Raw genomic sequence first — 27,010 nt, forward strand, 5'->3', positions numbered from 1 at the left:
AAGTCTTACCATCAAAGTATTCCTCTTCTGCACATTCTTGAGGCAAAGTCATCAATGATGTCATCATAGGACATATGTTTCCCCACGTCATGATTTATGCTCATGATGGCCAGACCACCCAAACGTTCCTGTGACATGGAAGACCTCACGTAGATTTGATGAGCTTTTATTTTGAAAAGCTCCTCTCTGCCGATTCTACTGTGTTACTGGTAGAGTGACTGCAATTCTTAGGGCTGTCCAAAGGTTAGGATAGAGTTCCTCCAGGTTCTCACAGAGAAAGGAAAGCAGCTCAAAGGCAGCCATCTGATGGCAGATCAGGTACATTCTGAATGTCGTGTGCCAGATCCATTCCACTGATGTCACAGTCATCTCTGAAGGTCAGAGTGTTTAACTTCCATGCACTGAGCCTTTAAAGATTCACTGGACATCTGAGAGGCAGTGCTGAAGGTCAGCAGCACTCCATATTTGGTTTTCACCTGGTTGAGTGATTCAAATCTCTCATCCATGGATGTCACAGCAGAGTCGACCCCAATGTTGAAGTAGTTGACAAGGTTTTTCTGTGCATCAGTCACTCGTTCATCAGGAGCCTCATAGCTGAAATGCCTCTGGCTGTTTCTGTCTCTTCTCTTTCAGAACAGCCTCCACATGAATTTCTTCACATGCTTTTGGCTGTTGTCTGGGCCTCAGAGAATCCAGTTTAGTTTAGTCAATGTCAATCTATTGCTTTCCATCTTCCATTAGTCCAGAGTTGTAACTAAACCTTCACTGAGAGACTAGATAATCATTGTCTTGTTTTAAAATTGAGTGCCATCACGCCCATACATTGTCTGGACTGGCTTTTACAGAGGTTGCTGCTGGAAAGCGCGAGTTTCATTTCGTGCACGCGCGACGCGATTATCTTTTCTGAGCTGCAGTTTATAAACACTGTTGCCCGTTGTATTTCACTCTCACATTTGTCAGGCACACAGCCCTGGAAGTGGCTGGCAAGCAACAGACAGACCAGGAGATGCACTGCCCAGCTAGGTTAGCCAGACAGGCAGACTAGAGAGAGATGCACTGCCCAGCTAGGTTAGCCAGACAGGCAGACTAGAGAGAGATGCACTGCCCAGCTAGGTTAGCCAGACAGACAGACTAGAGAGAGATGCACTGTCCAGCTAGGTTAGACAGGCAGAGATGCACTGCCCAGCTAGGTTAGCCAGACAGACAGAGATGCACTACAAGCTAGCACATCAACTTAACGTTACTGTTATTTGCTGACATCAAACTTGGAGAGCACACAAGTTTACCTGATTGCTGATCCCGCAATTCACTCTCATGGTGTTTTCTCCTTTCGTGACCAGAAGGATAGTTCCCGCTTCATCCTCTCATCGAAGTTGTAAACATTGACACGTGGGGAGGCGGGGCCCTACGCAACTTGCGTAGTGAGCGTATAGGGCTGCCCGGCTCTGGTGGGGAAAATGCAAAACTGACCCAAGATCAGCGTCTAGGGGGAACTTAACCCTACACACCCCTTAACACTGATACCTGTATTTTGCCTCCATTTGCAGTTTCTGATTGGGAGAGAAAATGGAGGAGGATTTCCAGATGAGGTCTTGAGTAACAAGCATTCCAGACCACTTATCTTCAAGTTGGACAGAAGGACTTGAAAATCAGTATGTTGTTGCATAACCCCATTGTGTCCTGAAACGTCTTTGATACTCTCTTCGTTTCAATGAATGTCCTGTATGGTTCCTCTAGCCTGGTCCCAGATTTGTTTGCTCTGTATGAGTTGTCTATACAGCACAAACCGATTTTGAGAACAGGCTGTTTCAATCTGTTACTTACCCTATTGTATAAATTGTAAATACTCTATCATTAATGTGTGTGCCTTTTCATGAAGAAACAGACAAATAAACCATCATTAAAATGAAATAGTCAGTTTATTATTCCATAAAAACAGACAGGTTAAAACTATATACAGTAGCATGCAATAGAACTGATACAATGTGGTTAACGGTGTGTATGTAGGTACAAGTTGCTCCTAAGCACTGACACAGGGTCAGATATCCCTCAATGGTTATGATTGCGAGTTGGGAAACTGATCCCAGATCTGAGGATAAGGGCATCTTCTACCTACAATAAACCTTTGTGTGCGAAGGGAGGCTCGGATTAGGATGAGGATGTGTAGTCATGACGATATTGGGGGTTGCTATGGTATCCCAGGCGCTCCCCACAGATCAGACTGTGGATTAGCCACTCGGGCGACACCATGGGTACTTCCTGTGATGTCACACTCTTCAGAACCAATGGCGGACAGGTACGGTCTGTGACCACCACGTCAAACTTGCCCACTGGAATGTCTGTTGACGCAAACATAAGACGCGTTATGACATCCAGAACATGCATTTGTCTCTACTCAAAGCTCATGGTCATCTTTTACTCTAGAATGTTACCTAGTGATCATCTTGAACTACTTGTTGCGTAGGGATCAAGATTACAAACATTAGCTTGACAATAATGTAACAAACAGGGTAACACAGGAGAACAGAAAGTGGAAAAGGTGGATTGAACCTGTGACCTTGAGGGCTAATAACTGTTAGGGGTGTTACCATACAGACACACCAACATGTTCATTTTCAAGCACAGTGCTAGGTCATGATTAGTAATGGGACAGGTGAGCATGTATTGTACGTACCAGAGCTGTCCTTTTCTGCTTGGTGCTGTCTCACAGAGGAAGCTCCATTCATCATCAGCAGCTCAGACCACAGCTCCGCCGGCTCCCCAAATACCAACAGGACCCGCAGGGCCTTAAACGGGCTGCAGCGCGGATGCCTGATCAAAATAAACAAAAGCACTCAATGCATTCCCCTCAGGACCATATTCATTCTTGAAGTGTTTTGTTCACTTTGAATGCATGACTCTTGTGTTGCACATTCTATAGCCACCGTGGTTATTTGTTTTGACCTGCTGGTCATCTCGGAACGGTTTACACATGTACTCTTAAAATCTCCACCTGGTACATCCAGAAGAGGACTGGCCACCCCTCAGAGCCTGGTTCCTCTCTAGGTTTCTTCCTAGGTTCCTGTTTTTCCTAGCCACTGTGCTTGTGCATTGCTTGCTCTTAGGGGTTTTAGGCTGGGTATCTGTAAAGCACTTTGCGACAACTGCTATTGTTAAAAGGGTTTTATAAAATGTGTTTGATTGATGGACTGTGGATGCCATTATAATAGTAGACTACCAGTGTTTACATTCGTATCACTTGAGGGCCGACTTAAACTGCCTGCATTAATATTCCTATATGATGGGGACAGGTGTAGTTTGACAACCTTTGGATATAAACAACTACAATCCCCACCATTCCACTATGCGCTCGTCAGGGCCCACTCCGGCGGGCAGCAGGTAGTTCCTGTAGTTGAGCAGCTTGCCCTCCTTGCAACAGTCCCTCACCCAGATGTGAGACACACACGGCACGCCACTGGCCACACACAGCAGGTACTTCCTGGTTCGGCTATGCTGGTCGGTGATCAGCAGGCTCTGATAGGCCGCCTTGCACTGCAGAGGGAGGGAATCACAAGAGATGGCAATATTAGAAATTGAATATGTAGAACGAAAGCTAAACATTGCATTCTTTTAGTGGAGCAATTGAGGGAAGAATGCTGAAATGGAACTTGAACCAGGGACCCTTTGTTTACAGAGAAAGTGCACTACCTCCTGTGACATATACAGTTGAAGTCAGAAGTTTACATACACCTTAGCCAAATACATTTAACTCAGTTTTTCACAATTCCTGACATTTAATCCTAGTAAAAATTCCCTGTCTTAGGTCAGTTAGGATCACCACTTTATTTTAAGAATGTGAAATGTTAGAATAATAGTAGAGAGAATTATTTATTTCAGCTTTTATTTTATCACATTCCCAGTAGGTCAGAAGTTTACATACACTCAATTTGTGTTTGGTAGCATTGCCTTTAAATTGTTTAACTTGGGTCAAACGTTTCGGGTAGCCTTCCACAATAAGTTATGGGAATTTGGCCCATTCCTCCTGACAGAGCTGGTGTAACTGAGTCAGGTTTGTAGGCCTCCTTGCTCGCACGTGCTTTTTCAGTTCTGCCCACATATTTTCTATGGGATTGAGGTCAGGGCATTGTGATGGCCACTCCAATACCTTGACTTTGTTGTCCTTACGCCATTTTGTTACAACTTTGAAAGTATGGACAATGACCCCAAGCATTTGGAAGACCCATTTGAAACCAAGCTTTAACTTCCTGACTGATGTCTTGAGATGTTGCTTCAATATATCCACATAATTTTCCTGCCTCATGATGCCATCTATTTTGTGAAGTGCACCAGTCCCTCCTGCAGCAAAGCACCCCCACAACATGATGCTGCCACCCTCGTGCTTCATGGTTGGGATGGTCTTCTTCGGCTTGCAAGCCTCCCCCTTTTTCCTCCAAACATAACGATGGTCATTATGGCCAAACAGTTCTATTTTTGTTTCATCAGACCAGAGGACATTTCTTCAAAAAGTACGATCAAACCGTAGTCTGGCTTTTTTTAATGGCAGTTTTGGAGCAGTGGCTTCTTCTTTGCTGAGCGGCCTTTCAGGTTATGTGGATGTAGATACTTTTGTACCCGTTTCCTCCAGCATCTTCACAAGGTCCTTTGTTGTTCTGGGATTGATTTGCACTTTTCTCACCAAAGTACGTTCATCTCTAGAAGACAGAACACGTCTCCTTCCTGAGCGGTATGATGGCTGCGTGGTCCCATGGTGTTTATACTTGCGTACTATTGTTTGTACAGATGAACGTGGTACCTTCATGCGTTTGGAAATTGCTCCCAAGGATGAACCAGATTTGTGGAGGTCTACAATTTTTTTCTTTCTGAGGTCTTGGCTGATTTCTTTTGATTTTCCCATGATATCAGGCAAAGAGGCACTGAGTTTGAAGGTAGGCCTTGAAATACATCCACAGGTACACCTCCAATTGACTAAAATTATGTCAATTAGCCTATCAGAAGCTTCTAAAGCCATGACATCATTTTCTGGAATTTTCCAAGCTGTTTAAATGCACAGTCAACTTAGTGTATGTAAACTTCTGACCCACTGGAATTGTGATATAGTGAATTATAAGTGAAATAATCTGTCTGTAAACAATTGTTGGAAAAATGACTTGTGTCATGCACAAAGTAGATGTCCTTACCGACTTGCCAAAACTATAGTTTGTTAACAAGAAATTTGTGGAGTGGTTGAAAAACAAGTTTTAATGACTCCAACCTAAGTGTATGTAAACTTCCAACTTCAACTGTAGGTGCAGAGGATGTAGTGCGCCTACATAAAGTAATGCTGCCCCACTGTCGCTCTCCATATCCCATGAGAACTGACATGGCTGTAGAAGTGTGCTCATAGAAATAGAATTGCAGTGAAATGAGAGGCATTGTCCCTTCTAGTAATTCTATCTCTATGGGTGTTCCATGTCACCTGTTCCTCGTTGAAGTCGTGGAGGATGAAGCCTGCTCCGGCTTCGAGCTGGGTCTCAGTGTAGCGTTTGTGATAGGGGGCCGTCTGCACATACTCTATTGGAGGGAAAGGACAACATAAAACATGGTAACATACACAATCATAGAGATCTTTAGCTGTCATTTAGATAAACAAAAAAGGATGTCGGTGTGTCGTAAATGAATTGAATACATTTCATTGAGGCTGCACAGACCACTGTGGAAGACCTTTGCCTAAAACTAGCCAGATTCCTGGGCAGAATTCTTACCTGAGATCCACACACTCAGTAAATTTTTTCTTGCAAGTTTCCCATTGACATGAATTAATTATTAACACCAAAGTCTCAAAGTTAGGATTCCGCCGATTTATGAATATCTGTCAAACTTTAATATTGGAATGAACAACAAATTAGAGACCCCATAATAATTAAAATATAAATGTGGGGCTCCCCCAAAAGGTCAAAGATTTCAATGTTGTGCACCCCCAAAAGACAATGTATAATTTGAACACTGGAATGAACTATCCCTTTAAGGGGTGTTCCACTGTCTGGGAATACACAAGGGTCCCATTGACCCCTAGACCCTATGCTTTATGCACGTGGAGATCTGACTGGATTTGAGAGGTGTTTGCAATTTGATAGTACTGTAGCTCCACCCTGTCCTCTGATAAGCCAGATGGAGTTTCACCATATTGCTTATACCAATCAAATCCTCTCCGATCTCCACAAGGGCGTAGGGTTTAGGGGTAGATTTGGGATTGGGCCATAGCCTTCTCACCCTCCTCGCCATCGCTGATTGGCTGGTTGGTCTGGCGGTCGCTCTCTGATGATGCGGTCAGCATGAAGGCAAAGCCGAGGAAGAGAGATGCACTCTGAGGCAGCGGGCCGTGAGTCTCCGCCAGGTCACTATGGTCCCAGGGCAGGTCGGTGCCACTGCCTGAGGTGTTACACACACCAACCCGCTGACCTGTGAAGAGAAATGAATGGATGGACACATACAGACGCCCAATCAGAGACACACATACAGAGAGAGAGAGAAATAAGAGAGAGAAATAGAGAGACAGCAGAAATTAGAAACCATCAATGAAACAGCTGGAATTGTGTATTTCAAGAGAGAAAAGGTCTATGACGAAAAAGAGCTTTATAACAGACGGAGGAAGAACACGAACACCACCGGTGCAGTAAAACATGAGGTTCAGCCCTATAATCAACTAAAGGAAAACAGGTTTGACTTGACACTTCTCTCAATGTCATGAAACATTGTCTGCCGTCACTCAAAACAAGTTTTTGGGATCCGTGCGTGGTTCAAAGGGTGAAAGGTTTATGGAAAGACACCCCTCTAAGCAAAAAGCCAGTGGATAACATAAAAACACACCTTTACCTGTTTCCTTTACACATGTGGACCAACACCAAGTCTATTAGTAGTTATTCACATACCAACTCAGCCTGAGGTCCTCTGTCGCTCCATTGGTAAAGCATGGCACTTGCAACGCCAGGATAGTGGTTTCAATTCCCAGGACCACCCGTTTAAAAAAAAATTATTTTTTATTTTACCTTTATTTAACTAGGAAAGTCAGTTAATAACAAATTCTTATTTTCAATGACGGCCTAGGAACTGCCTTGTTCATGGGCAGAACAACATATTTTTTACCTTGTCAGCTCAGGGATTCGATCTTGCAACCTTTCGGTTACTAGTCCAACACTAACCACCAGGCTACCTGCCACGTCGTACATAAAATGTACGCATGACTAAGTGGCCTTGGATAAAAGCGTCTGCTAAATGGCATATATTATTATATTATAAAGAGAGGGTGGTGGTTGCAGTGCACTGTGGGAGTCAAAAATGTCTGTGGGTCTAAATACAAACTCAAAGGCTTTATGACTGGTTATATACTGTAATCTCTATAGAGAGCTAGCAATACTAAGAATACTCTTTACAGAAAATAATTTCAAATATCCAAATCTTTATTAAAAAATGTTTGTGTTAAAAACATGACATTTTCAATGCGTGCCCTGCTCTTATAGTTCATAATTACATTCAGAATTAAAAACTACCAATACTGACTAAAACCAATTGTATTAATAAATAGTTAAAATGTACATTGCAGCAGTCTAAAAATTCTGCACCCCACTGAGACCAATTATGTTAATCAATATAGAAATACATTTCTAGAATGTATAAAATGCCTGCACCTATCCAAACCATCACCAAGGGCTCTCAGTCCACTGTTCTGTGGTCAGGTCTGTATGGTTTGCTCAGTGATCTATGCTCTGAGGTTGGGGTTGAGGTTAGGGCTGTGGCTTAGTGTTAAAAAGCCTGGGGTTGAGGTTAGGGCTGTGGCTTAGTGTTACATAGACTGGAGTTGGGGTTAGGGCTGTGGCTTAGTGTTACATAGACTGGGGTTGAGGTTAGGGCTGTGGTTTAGTGTTACATAGACTGGAGTTGAGGTTAGGGCTGTGGTTTAGTGTTACATAGACTGGGGTTGAGGTTAGGGCTGTGGCTTAGTGTTACATAGACTGGAGTTGGGGTTGAGGTTAGGGCTGTGGTTTAGTGTTACATAGACTGGAGTTGGGGTTGAGGTTAGGGCTGTGGCTTAGTGTTACATAGACTGGAGTTGGGGTTGAGGTTAGGGCTGTGGTTTAGTGTTACATAGACTGGAGTTGGGGTTGAGGTTAGGGCTGTGGCTTAGTGTTACATAGACTGGAGTTGGGGTTGAGGTTAGGGCTGTGGTTTAGTGTTACATAGACTGGAGTTGGGCATTTTAGGTTTTGGGTTGACATTTAAGTTGAACCTAAATGTTTGAGGTTACAGTTGAGAGTTTAGGCTTGGACACAGAGGTTAGGTGTAGGGTCAGAGTTAAGGTTAGGGTGACTAGGTCTCCGTACCGGCTCTGGCTCCCCCTCCCCCTCTGCGACCTCGCTTAGCCGGGGTCCTGTCCCTGTCCTCAGAGCTGATCAGCTTCCTCTTCCCAGAGGGGCCAGGGGTGAGGGGGCTGGCCCCTCCTGTGATCCCCCTGCGTCTCCTCTTCCCCTCCACCAGGTTATCTGTGGAAGACAGCGCCATAGAATGTACTCATTATATCTCTACTTCAATCTGTGGGGGCGGGCACAGCAATGTCACACGTCATCACACTTGACACGGAAATGACACTTGGGAGTCTTTATCAAGCTATGTGAAATGTAGAGATGACTCAACTCAAACTTAAGAGGAGTAATGTAATATATTTCCTTATTGGGCAGTGCTCACATTATACCATTTTAACATTATCATGCCAACCCAACCCAGATTGTACTGTTTTTATTTAACCGGGTAAGTTGACTGAGAACACATTCTCATTTACAGCAACGACCTGGGTAATAGTTACAGGGGAGAGGAGTGGAGATGAATGAGCCAATTGGAAGCTGGGGATGATTAGGTGGTCATGATGGTATGGGGGTCAGATTGGGAATTTAGCCAGGACACCAGGGTTAACACCCCTACTCTTATAATAAGTGCCATGGGATCTTTTAGTGACCACAGAGAGTCAGGACACCCGTTTAACATCCCATCCAAAAGACTGCACCCTACACAGGGCAATGTCCCCAATCACTGCCCTGGGGCATTGGGATATTTTTTATAATTTTTTTAGACCAGAGAAAAGAGTGCCTCCTACTGGCCCTCCAACACCACTTCCAGTAGCATCTGGTCTCCCATCCAGGGACCACCCAGGACCAACCCTGCTTAGCTTCAGAAGCAAGCCAGCAGTGGGATGCAGGGTGGTATGCTACTGTGCTAGGTCCAATCATTTAGTTTCACATTGTCCTTTCCAGAAGAGTTTCAGCAACTATTGTGTTAGCGTAACCAGGCCAGTGCAGTACAGCTCGGCTCAGTGTGGAAAGGGTACTTGTGGTTCTCGCCAGGGCACGGCTATATGGTTCTCACTCAGTCAATCCTCAAAGCTTTGTGTTCGTCTTACCCAGGCTGATATCAGAGGCCTTGGCCAGGGGTGTGGAGGGCTCGTAGGGCCCCAGGCCGTACTGTTCTCTCAGCCTGTTGCCTTGTTCCATGGTCAGGATGACAGAGCTGCGGCTGTACCACTGCCTCTCTACAGCTGTAGTGGCTGTAGTCTGGCCCTCCCTCTCTACAGCTGTAGTGGCTGTAGTCTGGCCCTCCCTCTCTACAGCTGTAGTGGCTGTAGTCTGGCCCTCCCTCTCTACAGCTGTAGTGGCTGTAGTCTGGCCCTCCCTCTCTACAGCTGTAGTGGCTGTAGTCTGGCCCTCCCTCTCTACAGCTGTAGTCTGGCCCTGCTTCTCCACACTGTAGAACAAGTCCTCGCCCTCCTTCTTGTAGTCCTTCACTCGACCTGGGGAGACAAGGCAAAGACAGAGAAGGGTTGAAAAGCAGTCAAATTTGCATCATATCAGCTACATGGAGAAAAACAACAGTCAATTGAAGAGAGACTACTGTACACTGATGTTAACATTCCACTGAAGATCCATTACATTTGTAGAGAGTCAGGATCACCAATGTGCCGGAGCTTCTTTTCCATTTAAAGACAAATGGGAAAAGGGCCAACCACATGAAGGGAAATGAGTTTACAGTGACCTGGGACAGCCCGACCTCTTCTCAGCCATGGGTCTGTGTTGAGAATCGAAGTGTCTTCTTTTTCTATCCTCCACTCCAAACCCATTACAACCCCATTCTCTCTTCTCCTGTCCTGCGTCCAGATTCTCCACACGTGTTTTCACACTCCCTGTCATGCGTTTAACCATGGGAGAAACTTACTCCAGTTAATGCTTACACCAAACCAGTCATATGCTTTTAAATCCATGTCAGGGATTGTTCAAGTGGAAACTTTGGGAGTGTAAACAATCTGTCTTCTCCTTTCCCCTTCTCATGCCGTGTTCAAAACAACTGGGAACTCTCTGACTTCCGACTTTATTGCTTTCAAAACTACTGGGAACGAGGGAAAGAAACGAGCTTGGACTGGGAAAAATCGATTTGAACGGTCATTCCAACTCAGGTCTCTTTCTAGAGCTCTGACTTTCCGACCTGAAGATCACCGACGTCATGATTTGACCTCATATTTTTCAGAGTTCCCAGTTGTTTTGAACGCGGAATCACCTGTGCTGAAGTACTCGTCCTCCAGCAGTGCCGTGACCTCAGTGTCCAGGGGGATGGGGTCGCACAGCAGGATGTCCTTGCCCGTGACCTCGCACTCATAGCTGTCATCGAAGAGCAGCCGGTAACGCCCCTCGCCCAGGTCCTTGGTGATGCGGCCTGAGTAGAAGTAGCCGTTGCTGGACCACTTGGCCACCACGCGAAGCCCCACGAAGCTGCTCCCAGCTGGGCTGCCTTCATCTTGGGAAGTGGTGGTGAGGAGAGACGTGGAGGAGTGGCTGGGGACCGCTGGGCTGTCTGGGATGTGCGGGGTGGGACACAGGCGGGTGTAGGGCTCATCCTCGGAGGACAGGGGTTGGCCGCGGGCATTGGCACGCGGGACGCCGGCACCCCTGAGAGAGTCAATAGGACAAAGAGCACCATCAACATTTTGAACATTACAGACAGATATGTTTAGAAACGTTATGTAAAGAATAGATCAGCGTTACTCCTCCAGTGGAACAGACCAGTCATGTTCTATATACTGTACATTTATTCCAGTAGTGCTTTAAAAGTTTGGGCTCCTTATCGTCAATAAGAAACATATATGTTAGACAGGGACAGCTGTGTTACATTGAGATGATTAGTGAAGACAGGAAAAGGAGACAGCTGTGTTGCATTGAGATGATTAGTGAAGACAGGAAAAGGAGACAGCTGTGTTGCATTGAGATGATTAGTGAAGACAGGAAAAGGAGACAGCTGTGTTGCATTGAGATGATTAGTGAAGACAGGAAAAGGAGACAGCTGTGTTGTATTGAGATGATTAGTGAAGACAGGAGAAGGAGACAGCTGCGTTGTATTGAGATGATTAGTGAAGACAGGAAAAGGAGACAGCTGTGTTGCATTGAGATGATTAGTGAAGACAGGAGAAGGAGACAGCTGTGTTGCATTGAGATGATTAGTGAAGACAGGAAAAGGAGACAGCTGTGTTGCATTGAGATGATTAGTGAAGACAGGAAAAGGAGACAGCTGTGTTGTATTGAGATGATTAGTGAAGACAGGAAAAGGAGACAGCTGTGTTGCATTGAGATGATTAGTGAAGACAGGAAAAGGAGACAGCTGTGTTGTATTGAGATGATTAGTGAAGACAGGAAAAGGATACACCTGTGTTGCATTGAGATGATTAGTGAAGACAGGAAAAGGATACAGCTGTGTTGCATTGAGATGATTAGTGAAGACAGGAAAAGGAGAAAGCTGTGTTGTATTGAGATGATTAGTGAAGACAGGAAAAGGAGACAGCTGCGTTGCATTGAGATGATTAGTGAAGACAGGAAAAGGATAATGTCAGCAGGGACAGTGTGGGATTAGAGAGACACTGGTCTGGAACAAATACCTGCGGTACTGCAGCTCTCCAGAAACAGCAGGATGGAGGATCCTTGTTCTAAAGCTAGGAACCCAAAATGTTCCATTTCTGTACTCGATGCTAAGGTTTCACTAAACTATCTCAGTGTCTCATCTCAGGTTGACTTGTTTTCAAAATGGAAGCCAAAAGGTTGGAAAAAATGTACACGCACCTACACATGTTTTAGAATGATGAATGATGCCGGGAAGCAACCAACTCCCATGCGTCCATGTGTTGCACACCAGTTGAATCGCGTTGCATTACTATTTTGGGAAGGCACAATTGGCTACGTACGTGCTGGCGTGGATGTAGTTGTGTTTGTTCATGCACCTAATGTCTGCTTTTGATGATGTCACTAGGTGTTTCTGAAACTCTGACCCACTACAGCTCCAGTGGCGTCCCTAGACAGGGCTCACCTGGACAGGGGTGAGCGGGACGGAGGTCTGCCCCTCCTGGCTCTTCCGCGGGGCGTCAATGGGGTGAAGGCCCGCGACCCATGGAGTCCTTGAACTCTCTCTCCCATGAACTCTGACCCTGCCGGTTGACCCCTGTGGCCCCTCTGCTGCGGCCCACTCCCCCTCCTGGGGCTGCAGACAGAGAGGAGAGGGATAGGGAAGGATGAATCATCCGATAAAAGCTGAACTAAGGTCAGTTTTATGTTTTTCCTCATGATGGTTGAGGTTAGGGTTGGGGGAGGGTTAGCTGATCCTAGATCTATGCCCAGGCCAAGTTCTACCAAGAGAAGGATGGTCCGTACAGCAGAAATGGGGCAGCTGATGGACACCCCTATTGTGACCATATGGGTTGGTCCATCTAGGGGAGCAGTTGTGGATAGGGCCTTACCATAGGAGTTGATAGGGGGATCTTAGAATAACTTATCTGGGTGTTGGGTTGGGGGGTTGTGGCGGAGGGGTAGTTAGACAGTGGACAAAGTCAAAGACTGACATATGCATGCAAACCTGTCAACACGTAAGAGTGGTCAAAAGCATAGACATAGAATGTCACTTCTAGTAATTCCATTTCTATGGTTAAGAGGGTACTTAGATACTGAACCCTTGTTTAGTATAGGAATTATTTTGTTTCTCTGATGTTTGTGTTGTTGACAGGTGTGAAAATGTGCGTGCAAAGACAACAGAGATGAATTAAGACTAAGAAATAAGCACAAGAAATAGTGTTAAGAGCATGGATATAGATCATGTTACAGAAGACTAGACTGAGGGCCACTCATTACAAGAAGGCAGAAGGCAGTCACTAGACGGAAAAGGTCAATTCAGATCAGGAAATTAACTGCATGCATCATTTAAAAATATATATAATCCAATTCAAACCCATGTCCATTACAGTACCTGGCAGACTTGGCCCCTCGGCTGGGAGGCATGATAAAGTCGGGGCCCCTCTGGGCAGGGCCTGTGACTATGCTGGTGCCCCCGGAGCTGTGCTGCAGGCTGGAAGCTTTGGAGGACAGAGAGCTGACATCACCCAGGTCACCGGAGGTCATGGAGCTGCCGGTGCGACACAGAGAGATGTCGCTGTCCAACACACGGCTGTCCACCACCGGCTCCTCCGACTCCTGAGGAAGAGAAAGAAGAAGCACACACAAACACACACACGCACACGCACACAGCAACAGTGAGGCGTAATCAATGACAGAAATAAAGAGTTGAAAGGTCTACGAGCTAAATGGCTTGGTCCCCACCTCAGTGACCTTACGGTCCACCTCTCTCCCGTCCTCGTAGTACACGTCTGTGATGATGCGTGTGACCGTCGTCCGCACTTCCTGAATGGTCCGCACGTGTCTCTGATGGGCGGGACCAGCAGCTGCCCTCGAGGGTGGGGTCTCTGGCTCGCCCTGTCACACAGAATGGGGTGGAGTTAACCCTTGACCCTCAGAACGTGTTCTTCGCTTACACCCATCAGGGGCTGTATGTATGAAGTATCTCAGAGCAGAAGTGCTGATCTAGGATCAGTTGTGCCTCAGAGATCATAATGAATAAGATTACATGGGCAGGTTGGACCAGATCCTAGATCAGCACCCCTGAGACGTTTGATACATTCAGCCCTTGATCTGCTACAAGGTCACTTCAGTTTTATATTCTGTCAGAGATAAAATCATAAAATACAATAAGCAATTGTCAATTTATTAATTTAATTTCAAACAGGACGCCAATCTTGATCTGCTAACCGTTAAGGGGTAGGGGCTAGCAGAAGGGACAATGGTTTGTTTCTGTTATTCGGACATGTTATTATTGTTCCATTTTGACATTGTAAGAAGGACAGGAGGTGTGAGGTAACTAAGGACCCTAACGCTGGCTGCTGGAGACCTGGGGCCAGCCGCTTCAAAACTGGTCTGCTGAAACGCCACTCTCTGACAAAGCTAGAGTCAGAGAGGAGGAAGCAAAAGGACACATGAGACAGGCAAGGTGGATGAAGGGAGTAGGAGAGAAACAACAAAACAGCAGGACATGAGACAGGCAAGGTGGATGAAGGGAGTAGGAGAGAAACAACAAAACAGCAGGACATGAGACAGGCAAGGTGGATGAAGGGAGTAGGAGAGAAACAACAAAACAGCAGGACATGAGACAGGCAAGGTGGATGAAGGGAGTAGGAGAGAAACAACAAAACAGCAGGACATGAGACAGGCAAGGTGGATGAAGGGAGTAGGAGAGAAACAACAAAACAGCAGGACATGAGACAGGCAAGGTGGATGAAGGGAGTAGGACAGAAACAACAAAACAGCAGGACATGAGACAGGCAAGGTGGATGAATGGAGTAGGAGAGAAACAACAAAACAGCAGGACATGAAACAGGCAAGGTGGATGAAGGGAGTAGGAGAGAAACAACAAAACAGCAGGACATGAGACAGGCAAGGTGGATGAAAAGAAAGAGAACGAGGAGGGGAAATGGCGGTCAGGCTAGAAGAATAACGTACAGGAATCTCATCTCTTTCTATTCCCTTGCAATATGATCAACCATATCCTTGTAGCTAACCCAGTGGCTCTTACCTTACTGGGTGAACTGGGAGAGACGGTGTTGTCAAAGCTTGTCTGCTGGGACACGGCCCTCTGTCTGATGGCAGCGGCTCTGGTGGGGGTGGATGGCTCCGGGGGCCCACACGGCCCTCTATCTCCAGCTGCGGTGCCTTTTTGTGGTGTTTTCACTGCTGGACGGCCTGGGGTGGATGGCTCAGCAGGAGGCTCTTTCTCTCTGAGGCCCAAAGGCAACGTACGCTTCACTTCCTGGCGGGGGCTGGAGAGAGGCTCGGATTGGCTGTTGGGGAGGCTGATGCATTCCAGGGAGGGAGAGGGGATGGAGGGTCTTTGGGAGCTTTTCTGCTGTGAGGGTGAGCTGAACAGTTCCCCTCTGTGAAAGGTGAGAGAGATATTTCATATTTCAATGGCACAATCAACCACTTTCATTGTGTGGTGAGCGTTCAAGAGCCAAAATGGCTGCCGTGCATCACCCAGAGGGGCGCTACACATGGATGGGGTGAGTCCCTACACTATAAAGCACTTTCAGGACTAATAGAAATACATGTCTGCACATATAAATATACCGTGCCTATAGAAAGTATTCATATCCCTTAAATTATTCCACATGTTGTTGTGTTACAGCCTGAAATAAAAATGGATTAAATAAATTTGTTCTCACCCATCTACACACAATTCTCCATAATGACAAAGCGAAAACATATTTTTTGAAACTTTTGAAAATGAAATACAGACATCTCTCATTTACTTAAGTACTCACACCCCTGAGTCAATACTTTGTAGAAGCACCGTTGGAAGTGATTACATCTGTGAGTCTTTCTGGGTAAGTCTCTAAGAGCTTTCCACACCTGGATTGTGCAACATTTGCCCATGATTATTTTCAAAATTATTCAAGCTCTGTCAAATTGGTTGTTGATCATTGCTAAACAACCATTTTCAGGTCTTGCCGTAGATTTAAGTCAAAACTGTAACTCGGCCACTCAGGAACATTCACTGTCTTCTTGGTAAGCAACTCCGATGTAGATTTGGCCTTGTATTTTAGGTTATTGTCCTGCTAAAAGGTGAATCTCCCAGTGTCTGGTGGAAAGCAGACTGAACCAGGTTTCCTCTAGGATTTTCCCTGTGCTTAGCTTCATTACGTTTATTTTTTTATCCTGAAAAACTCCCCAGTCCTTAAGCATACCCATAACAGTCCTTAAGCATACCCATAACAGTCCTTAAGCATACCCATAACAGTCCTTAAGCATACCCATAACAGTCCTTAAGCATACCCATAACAGTCCTTAAGCATACCCATAACAGTCCTTAAGCATACCCATAACAGTCCTTAAGCATACCCATAACAGTCCTTAAGCATACCCATAACAGTCCTTAAGCATACCCATAACAGTCCTTAAGCATACCCATAACAGTCCTTAAGCATACCCATAACAGTCCTTAAGCATACCCATAACAGTCCTTAAGCATACCCATAACAGTCCTTAAGCATACCCATAACAGTCCTTAAGCATACCCATAACAGTCCTTAAGCATACCCATAACAGTCCTTAAGCATACCCATAACAGTCCTTAAGCATACCCATAACAGTCCTTAAGCATACCCATAACAGTCCTTAAGCATACCCATAACAGTCCTTAAGCATACCCATAACAGTCCTTAAGCATACCCATAACAGCCAGCACTATGCTTGAAATATGCTTGAAATAGAGTGGTATTCAGTAATGTGTTGTATTGGATTTGCCCCAAACATATCACTTTGTATTCAGGACAAAAATGTAATTGCTTTGCCACATTTTTTGCAGTATTACTTTAGTACCTTGTTGCAAAGAGGATGCATGTTTTGGAATATTTGTATTCTGTACAGGGTTCCTTTTTTTCACTCTGCCATTTAGGTTAGTATTGTGGAGTAGCTACAATGTTGTTGATCCATCCTCAGTTTTCTATCACAGCCATGAAACGAACTGTTTTAAAGTCACCATTGTCCTCCCCATGGTGAAATCCCTGAGCAGTTTCCTTCCTCTCCGGAAACTGAGTTAGGAAGTACAGCTATATCTTTATAGTGACTGGATGTATTGATACACCGTCCAGTGTATTTTTTTATACCCATCTACCAATAGGTGACCTTGGCGAGGCATTGGAAAACCTCCCTGGTGGTTGAATCTGTCTGAAATGCAATGCTCAACTGAGGCACCTTACAGACAATTGTATGAGTGGGGTACAGAGATGAGGTAGTCATTAAAAATCATGTTCACCACTATTATTGCACCCAGAGTGAGTCCATGCAACTTATTATGTGACTTGTTCAGCACATTTTTACTCCTGAACATATTTATGCTTTCCATAACAAAGGTGTTATTGACTCAAGACATTTCAGCTTTTAATTAATTTGTTAAAATGTAAAAAGTCAGAATTCCCCTTTGACATTATGGGGTATTGTGTGTAGGCTGGTGACAAAAAAAATATCAATTGAATCTATTTTAAATTCAAGCTGTAACACAACAAAATGTGGAAAAAGTCAAGGGGTTTGAATACTTTATGAAAGGACTGTATATAAACTTATATAAGGGCTGATATCATCCTTTGCCAAATGTTAATAAAGGTTTCAATATTGCCTCTGTAGTCCTGTAATGGTAGGACAGAGAAGCAGGTCCAACTAGGGCTGTGGTGTGTTGTGTGGACACCTTGAAAAAGACCTTGTTATAACACCTCGACAGGACAAAACCAGGCAGAGCCTCCATCTCTCTGAGGGGGCATGAATGGTACCCAAAATAGCAGAGAAGTAGGTCTCTCTCACACGCGCGCACACACTCAACCTACTTCCTGAATTGTAAAGAGATACCAGCCAGGACAGGTAGAGGGCTGTCAAGGTCAAATGGACACAAGATTGGAGCAGCATATTAACGTCCCTTGTTGATCCAAAACGGACATACCGTGAAACTTTAATTAATAGCATGGGTGTTTATTTGCTTAAAATCACTCAACACAACAGGCGCTTATTAGAGACAGGCGTCTATTTGAGCTAAACAACTATTTCCTTAATGCACACAGCTTTTGCTCACTTGCATAGTTAATTCACTTCTACCATTTTAATAAATGTTCTTCATTTTCTGCACTAATGTATTATCATTTATACACTGTCACATTTCTGTCTCTATTTTGAGAAAAAAAACTTTTCCTTGACAATAATTATTCTCCTATTTGACTGTGCAATTTTGGCAGTTCTTACTTTCGCCACTAGTGTGCGATTGGCCGATTTCTAGGGTTCTGTACTCCAGAAGTCGACTGTTTTTGTGTTTGCCAGTTAGCTAGCAGTTCTCAGCTGTTAGCAGCCAACGGCTAGCAGTTTCTTACTGCTGATAAAAACAGAGGACTGACATAACTTTTTCTAGTCATTACTGAATTATTCAATGTAACAAATCAAACATGAAACCTTGTAAATAAGTCATCGTAACCTCGTAAACAATTAATTTAGACCCAGCGGTTATTTGAAACAGGCGTTTATTTGAAACAGGCGTATATTTGCTGAAATGTGTGCCACTGCCCGGCTTTTAAAATGGACAAGCTGCTATTTGAGACTACGTTTAATTGAAGTTTTACAGTACTTTAAAACAGAACGGGTACTCGGAGGCCACTATAGACATTAGGCTTGTGTTACTACTAGGCTCTCATTTCGGCCAGCAGGGGGAGCTAATATACTGGGAATCAACTGGAACTATACTTCAGGTTGGCACCAAATGTTCAGAGACAAACGTTCGTTTTCGAAGGCGTGCTGAAAATAACTATCCTTATCATCATCATCATTATCAGAAATGACATGAGGTAAGTGTTCAGCAGGCATGCAACCGAAGAGATCAGCCCGAAACTGGGAGGTAGCCTACAATCCAAATTCTTCCACTAAAAAACGCTTGTTTTAGGTTTGCATTGCGCAACATTTTTGAATGTTGTGCCACACTGTGACCTGATGAACACAACCCATGTCAGAGGCCATACACGTTGTTTACCTGACAGGGGTTCCAGGGTCACTGGGATGGGCCTCGGCCTGGTCCTCCATCACCTGTCTGTGGGTCTCCCTCACCCTGCTGAACACAGAGGGGCTGGGCAGGGGGACAGGGACACTGGTCATACAACAAGCCAATAGTATGTCATGAAATTGCCTTGCAATGCAGTATTCTCCATTTCCTTGGGGAAGAACGGAAATGTGTCTTTATACTAGAACCAAACCTCCTGAGACACACACGCGGAGACACCCTGAGCAGTCCCTTACTAGAAGGCAAAACGGCAGGAGTCGGCATCTAGGATACTGACACCAGCAACCCCCCAGCCAATTCAAAACTACTTTCGTAACCCGAGTGTCAACTCAACTGTGCATGGTAAAAGGATGAGCACTCACCACTCACCCAGAGGTGGCGCTCCTAGTGACCGGAGACTTTAATGCAGGGAAACTTAAATCAGTTCTACCAAATTTCTATCAACATGTTAAATGTGCAACCAGAGGGTAAACAATTCTAGATCACCTGTACTCCACACACAGAGACGCGTACCAAGCTCTCCCTCGCCCTCCATTTGGTAAATCGGACCACAACTCTATCCTACTGATTCCTGCTTACAAGCAAAAATGAAAGCAGGAAGCACCAGTGACTCAGTCTATTAAAAGTGGTCAGATGAAGCAAATGCTAAACTACAGGACTGTTTTGCTATCACAGACTGGAACATGTTCCGGGATTCTTCCGATGGCATTGAGGAGTACACCACATCAGTCACTGGCTTTGTCAATAAGTGCATCGAGGACGTCGTCCCCACAGTGACTGTACGTACATACCCCAACCAGAAGCCATGGATTACAGGCAACATTCGCACTGAGCTAAAGGGGAGCTGCCACTTTCAAGGTGTGGGTCTCTAACCCGGAAGCTTACAAGAAATCCCGCTATGCCCTGCGACGAACCATCAAACATGCAAAGCGTCAATACAGGGCTAAGATTGAATCATACTACACCGGCTCCAACGCTCGTCTTATATGGCAGGGCTTGCAAACTATTACAGACTACAAAGGGAAGCACAGCTGCGAGCTGCACAGTGACACGAGCCTACCAGACGAGCTAAATCACTTCTATGCTCGCTTCGAGGCAAGCAACACTGAGGCATGCATGAGAGCATCAGCTGTTCCGGACGACAGTGTGATCACGCTCTCCGTAGCCGACGTGAGTAAGACCTTTAAACAGGTCAACATACACAAGACTGCGGGGCCAGACGGATTACCAGGACGTGTGCTCCGGGCATGTGCTGACCAACTGGCAGGTGTCTTCACTGACATTTTCAACATGTCCCTGATTGAGTCTGTAATACCAACATGTTTCAAGCAGACCACCATAGTCCCTGTGCCCAAGATCAAAAAGGCAACCTGCCTAAATGACTACAGACCCGTAGCACTCACGTCCGTAGCCATGAAGTGCTTTGAAAGGTTGTTCATGACTCACATCAACACCATTATCCCAGAAACCCTAGACCCACTCCAATTTGCATACCGCCCAAAAAGATCCACAGATGATGCAATCTCTATTGCACTCCACACTGCCCTTTCCCACCTGGACAAAAGGAACACTTATGTGAAAATGCTATTCATTGACTACAGCTCAGCGTTCAACACCATAGTACCCTCAAAGCTCATCACTAAGCTAAGGATCCTGGGACTAAACACCTCCCTCTGCAACTGGATCCTGGACTTCCTGACGGGCCGCCCCCAGGTGGTGAGGGTAGGTAGCAACACATCTGCCACGCTGATCCTCAACACTGGAGCTCCACAGGGGTGCGTGCTCAGTCCCCTCCTGTACTCCCTGTTCACCCACGACTGCATGGCCAGGCACGACTCCAACACCATCATTAAGTTTGCAGATAACACAACCGTGGTAGGCCTGATCACCGACAATGACGAGACAGCATATAGGGAGGAGGTCAGAGACCTGGCCGGGTGGTGCCAGAATAACAACCTATCCCTCAACGTAACCAAGACTAAGGAGATGATTGTAGACTACAGGAAAAGGAGGACCGAGCACGCCCCCATTCTCATCGACAGGGCTGTAGTGGAGCAGGTTGAGAGCTTCAAGATCCTCGGTGTCCACATCAACAACAAACTAGAATGGTCCAAACACACCAAGGCGGTCGTGAAGAGAGCACAACAAAGCCTATTCCCCCTCAGGAAACTAAAAAGATTTGGCATGGGTCCTGAGATCCTCAAAAGGTTCTACAGCTGCAACATCGAGAGCATCCTCACTGGTTGCATCACTGCCTGGTACGGCAATTGCTCGGCCTTCGACCGCAAGGCACTACAGAGGGTAGTGCGTACGACCCAGTACATCACTGGGGCTAAGCTGCCTGCCATCCAGGACCTCTACACCAGGCGGTGTCAGAGGAAGGCCCTAAAAATTGTCAAAGACTCCAGCCACCACAGTCATAGACTGTTCTCTCTACTACCGCATGGCAAGCGGTACCGAAGTGCCAAGTCTAGGACAAAAAGGCTTCTCAACAGTTTTCACCCCCAAGCCATAAGACTCATGAACAGGTAATCAAATGGCTACCCGGACTATTTGCATTGTGTGCCCCCCCAAACCCTCTTTTTACGCTGCTACTACTCTGTTTATCATATATGCAGTCACTTTAACTATATATTCATGTACATACTACCTCAATTGGGCCGACCAACCAGTGCTCCCGCACATTGGCTAACCGGGCTATCTGCATTGTGTCCCGCCACCCGCCAACCCCTCTTTTACACTACTGCTACTCTCTGTTCATCATATATGCATAGTCACGTTAACCATATCTACATGTACATACTACCTCAATCAGCCTGACTAACCGGTGTCTGTATGTAGCCTCGCTACTTTTATAGCCTCGCTACTGTATATAGCCTGTCTTTTTACTGTTGTTTTATTTCTTTTTAGAGCCTGTAAGTAAGCATTCGGCGCACGTGACAAATAAACTTTGATTTGATACAAACCATGGAAACCAAATGACCTGACGAAGTCAGGTAATACATGTATATGTAAATACATTTAAATATATGCAAATGTCAGCCATGATCATTCACTGACAGTTGTAACATACTGTATTCAGCATCTTTGTATATATACATTATTATTCTATGATATTCTCAACAGTGCTCTTATTTGGGGTACAGAGTTGTGAACAAAAAGGCATCCTAGTATGAAAAAAGTATGAAAATGTATGCACACACTACTGTAAGCCGCTCTGGATAAGAGTGTCTGCTAAATGACTAAAATGTAAACAAAATAATATTAAATGAAGCTGAATCGTGATAATGAGATGTAGGAATCCATTTGGGACACAGCTCAAATCCCAGGCAGGGGGAAAAGTCTGAAATCGGGCTGCCTTGCATAGAAACCAAAGCGGGTTACCTGGTTACAGCCTTGACAACGGTGGTAACCTTGGAGACAGAGCCTTCCTCGTCTGATTGCGGTGGCTCTGGGAGGAAAAGAAAGTGTTTAATTTGGTCTTTTGGGGGGTTGAACAAAAGAAATCAACAAACTGAGACGTCTCTTCTTGCAGTAAAGGTGTGAGAGTCAGCAGATGTATCCATTGATGTATAGAAATGTGACGCTTCAGTAGTCATATGAAACCCTGTTCATTCTATGTACACAGTTGTTGGATGTTGTTTGATGCTGTTTGCATTTTCTATGGACCACTGAACCATCTGAAAGATAGTCACATTTCCCTCCATGGTATCAACACACAGATTCATAAGAAAATAACATACAGATGTCTTGAACATCCATAGGCAAACAAAAAGGTCACATACGTGGTCGTATCATGTTTATAAGCAGGCATTGGAATATAAACCATTACAACAGATATAATTCCTATTCCAGTGGTAATAACGTGGTAACCCAGCAGGCCTGAATGAGGAATGTTATTTTTCTTGTCTTTTGCATGTTCTAAACAGGCCAAACACTTAGGTAATGACATCATAATGTCTTTGTATTGTGGATCTTTATTTGATTGTCATGTTTCCCCCACAACTCCCTCTGCTGGGTTCTCCACTGGGCCAGTACTGACTGGCATTTAGAATTACGCCCACCTGTGTGGTCTTGTTGTGACATTGATTGCCATTGCCTTGCACGCTGAAGAGCTCATACCCCAAACGTTCGTGCGGTAATAAAAATGTCCATTTAAGTTTATTTCCCAGAGTGCTGTCCTATTTCTGTTCTTTGAATAACGTGGTAATAACACATTAATAATCGGCCTATAACAGCTCTTACTCTGCAGGCTGAAGCGTTCTGAGCTGCCCTCCTCCACAGGGGTCACCAGCTTCATCCGCAAACTAAGTTTCCCATCAGCCCCTTCGGCCGTGTCCTCGCCACTCTCCCCCGCCGTGATTTCGCTGGTCGCCATCTCCGTGGAAACGTCACCCACCGCCGCGGACTTCTCAGAGAAGGAAGTCATGTCTGAGGAAAACAAAAAGAGCCGACGACCACCACGGTGTAATCTGGCTCAGATTAGAGCCTCTGGGGGATTCTACTAGTAAACCAAGATATTGGAATGATGAGGTGAGGTGACTGGGAGAACAACTGTGTTTGTGTAAAGGAGGTGGGTGCAACAAAGAGAGAGTACGTGTGTGTGTGTGCCTGAGTGGGTGAATCGGAGAGAGAGGGTGAGTTTGTGTTGATGTATGAGGGCGAGTGAGTGTGATGGCGAGTGTGTGTGTGTGGGATAGAGAGTGAGTGTGAAGTGATGTGTGAGACTATATAGGTTGGTGGTTAGAATACTTTGCTTCAGTTCACATGGTAAAGCTGGCTATGGAGATAGCCAGTTGATAGTATTTCTTGAGGGGGAGGAACCCACCAATCGGAGTGCTGTGTCTCGGTGTCTGCTTCAATTGGCTGATCAGAGGGGGAGTGGCACTCACAGGAGGGCCAATCAGCTCGCCTTCTTTGGGGAGAGTGAAGTGGAATGGAATCTCTGCAGAGGACAAATATTAATACAAACAAAAACCATTACGATCTCTGAACAGACTGAAATGACGACAGGCTTATATAGTCCTGGTAACCCAATGGATTTACTGCAGGGACAAAACACTTTGAATTCAATAGAGTTGGCTGAGTCTTTCATCACCGCCTTCCCTTCATGGCCACTGATCTGAAGGGACTAGGACACATGAAAGCAACTAGATGAAAACCTATCAAGTCTTTCAGCTATCAGTGGTCAGCAAGCAAGCACATGGGGAGGTGTACTTATTTATTGAATCACTTCAAAAGCTGTTAAATCAATAAGCAAAAATACACGTTTTTGAACAACCCCCCCCCCATCCCAAACATACCCCTGGTGACCCACCCCATCCCAAACATACCCCTGGTATTCCAAACCACCCCATCCCAAACATACCCCTGGTGACCCACCCCATCCCAAACATACCCCTGGTGTTCCCCACCACCCCATCCCAAACATACCCCTGGTGTTCCCCACCACCCCATCCCAAACATACCCCTGGTGTTCCCCACCACCCCATCCCAAACATACCCCTGGTGTTCCCCACCACTCCAAACATACCCCTGGTGACCCACCCCATCCCAAACATACCCCTGGTGTTCCCCACCACTCCAAACATACCCCTGGTGTTCCCCACCACTCCAAACATACCCCTGGTGCTCCACCCCATCCTAAACATACCCCTGGTGTTCCCCACCACTCCAAACATACCCCTGGTGTTCCCCACCACCCCATCCAAACATACCCCTGGTGTTCCACCTCATCCCAAACATACCCCTCGTGCCCCCCTAACCCCCCCCCCATCCCAAACATACCCCTGGTGCTCCCCCCCAACCCCCCCATCTCAAACATACCCCTGGTGACCCCCCCAACCCCCAACCTCGGTCTACACACAATATATTGGACAAAAACAAACTTCTATCTACTTCATGGATTCTTAATAGTCTTTCCTCGTTTCCTTGTGTCCTCGCTCCTCAAAACGCATTGGAAGTGAGGGAAGAAGGTCTGAGGTTCCTCCCCTCTGATCTTTTCCTACAATGTGTTTTGAGAAGGAAAGAAAGAAGAGAGGACACAAGGAATCAAGGAAATGCTATTGAGTCACCCGATATCTCCACAGGCATCTAGGCCTCTCACCTCCAGAGCTGTCACTGAGGCTCTTGTCTCGGAGCCCCTCTGCTTCCCTAGACCCTTCCTTTTCAACCTGGGCAAGTCCGATTGGTACCAGCTGGGTGTCCTTCAGCTGTGACCCTGTGCCATAGGACGACACTGACCCCCGCCGGCTTGCCACTGGCTGAGACGTGCCCATGTTCGACGGCGACTTCACTTCCTTCTCCAGTAGCTGGGAGCTCCTCTTGCTCTCCTCCAGAACAATGATGCTGCTGCAGCTCTCCTCCTCTCCTCTTCCTCCCTCGCTCCTGGAGTGCGAGACAGAGAACTTCCCTCTTTTTTCCTCCTCTTCTTCCTCCATGGGCTCTGGAGAAAGCACCTGGCTCTGAGAGAGAGACAGATAGAGGCCTGAGCCCTCGGGCCCCAACGTGCTGTCCTGCTGCTTCTCTCCCCCCTCCTCCATCCCTTCTTCCTCTTCTTCATCTGCTTTGTTTTTCTCCTTTGGGCTGTTGGTAGCAGTGCCTCGACGCTCCTGCGATAAAGACTGTATGGATTTAGACGGGTCCTGGTTTTTCTGTGAGCTCGTCGGGCTTCCCACTCCCCCTCCTGCTTCTCTCCTTCCTCCTCCATCTCTTCTGGAGTCTACACAAACACCTGGACTCGGCGAGAGAGCCTTCACTGAGCCCACGTGAGACATCTGTGAGAAAACAGACTGGGATTGAGACTGAGACAGGGAGGCCAAACTACAGGGAGCGCTATTCGAGGAAGAAGGCGTCTCCTGCACACAGCTGCTAGGGGTGAATAAGTCTATGGTTTCAAGCTTCTGTTGGGAGGAGGGAGAGGGGGAAGAGGCCTTGGCATCCTGCTTCTGAGAACTATCTGTTTTGGTCACATTGATACCATCGTCACCTATATTCACGTTGCGTACATTCAAGGTTGTCTGTTTGTGCGTGTCAGACTTCTGTGAAGTGTTACATTCCTCTCTCCTGGTACTTTCCCCGCTAGTCTTCAGCAAGTCAGGCACCTGAGGAACTTTTGGCAAAATAGCAGGTGTTTTTGGGTCGGAGGGGACCCCGTTACTTTCCCTCTTCTGGCTGTTACGTGAAATCACAGAGTCACTGGTGTCTATCTGTAGGGGTCCGTCCAGACCTTCTTCTATCTGTGTAGCCTGACTGTCCTCCTCGACATCCTTCCCCCCAGCCTGCATGGAAGCCTGCTGGGCCAGACTACAGCTCTGAGTATTCACAGACAGCTCCAGTTGGAAAGAATCAGTCACAGATTGTTCTCGGTCAGTTGTTGTGGGTGCTTTGGACTGGGCGGGTGCAGCGGCCATCTTGGGTGAGCTTGAATCCAGTGCTGTGGGTTGGGATGATGATGATGTCACTTTCCTGCTGTGCGTCTCTTGTGGAGCTATGCTACTGCTTCCAGCCTCTTGACTCTGGGTTGGGACAAATACATCCTTTGGAAAGGGACAAAGAAGAAACTAAATTGATGGTGTTTTATGAACCTATAGGACTCAACCTGATTGAATAATGAGATTCTTGATCCTCATAATAAACCAACATAATCCATAATAAGGGAAGAATAAAGAGAGATAAGTGTAGGTCCCTGGTCTCCATTTATGTGGTACCATGTGGCTCAGTTGGTAGAGCATGGCACTTGCAACGCCAGGGTTGTGGGTTCAATTGCCACGAGGGGACTAGTAGGAAAAAAAGTAGGAAAATGTATGCACTCAATACTGTAAGTCACTCTGGACAAGTGTGTCTGCTAAACGACTAGAACTTTTATAAAAAAAGATATGGATATAGTTACATTCAAAGGTGAAAGTTGTGTACTGAAAAACGTAAACACCTCATTCTTGCCTAATACTTTCTAAAAGTATATACTAATCATACTATTTAGAACAAACTGTTTTGTAAAAACATACGCCGTAAGCAACACATAACATACTGTGTGTCAGAC

At 45.9% G+C, this 27,010-nt stretch overlaps 2 protein-coding genes across 6 annotated transcripts in view; one reads left to right on the plus strand and one right to left on the minus strand.

The window, feature by feature from the left end:
* The window catches only part of tubgcp4 (tubulin gamma complex component 4), a 30,578-nt gene extending 28,667 nt beyond the window's left edge, over positions 1–1,911 (plus strand). For all 3 annotated transcript variants that reach the window (XM_071400952.1, XM_071400950.1, XM_071400951.1), the window contains exon 18: positions 1,548–1,911. In XM_071400952.1, coding sequence (XP_071257053.1) covers positions 1,548–1,554 — 7 coding nt within the window. In that variant the 3' untranslated portion in view covers positions 1,555–1,911. The remainder of the gene's footprint in view (positions 1–1,547) is intronic.
* tp53bp1 (tumor protein p53 binding protein, 1) overlaps positions 1,901–27,010 on the minus strand; it is a 40,258-nt gene continuing 15,148 nt past the window's right edge. For 2 of the 3 annotated variants that reach the window (XM_071400947.1, XM_071400948.1), the window contains exons 12-28: positions 25,076–26,507; positions 23,798–23,914; positions 23,215–23,400; positions 22,354–22,420; positions 18,943–19,035; positions 14,956–15,313; positions 13,650–13,802; positions 13,300–13,523; positions 12,370–12,540; positions 10,576–10,964; positions 9,428–9,814; positions 8,358–8,516; positions 6,250–6,438; positions 5,456–5,550; positions 3,335–3,531; positions 2,675–2,811; positions 1,901–2,339 (exon numbers count right to left, since the gene is read on the minus strand). In XM_071400947.1, the coding sequence (XP_071257048.1) occupies positions 2,149–2,339; positions 2,675–2,811; positions 3,335–3,531; positions 5,456–5,550; positions 6,250–6,438; positions 8,358–8,516; positions 9,428–9,814; positions 10,576–10,964; positions 12,370–12,540; positions 13,300–13,523; positions 13,650–13,802; positions 14,956–15,313; positions 18,943–19,035; positions 22,354–22,420; positions 23,215–23,400; positions 23,798–23,914; positions 25,076–26,507 (4,545 nt within the window). In that variant the 3' untranslated portion in view covers positions 1,901–2,148. The remainder of the gene's footprint in view (positions 2,340–2,674; positions 2,812–3,334; positions 3,532–5,455; positions 5,551–6,249; positions 6,439–8,357; positions 8,517–9,427; positions 9,815–10,575; positions 10,965–12,369; positions 12,541–13,299; positions 13,524–13,649; positions 13,803–14,955; positions 15,314–18,942; positions 19,036–22,353; positions 22,421–23,214; positions 23,401–23,797; positions 23,915–25,075; positions 26,508–27,010) is intronic. The other variant, XM_071400949.1, reaches the window with a different exon arrangement.

This window comes from Salvelinus alpinus, chromosome 5 (genome assembly GCF_045679555.1).
Source record: "Salvelinus alpinus chromosome 5, SLU_Salpinus.1, whole genome shotgun sequence".
NCBI lineage: Eukaryota > Metazoa > Chordata > Actinopteri > Salmoniformes > Salmonidae > Salvelinus > Salvelinus alpinus.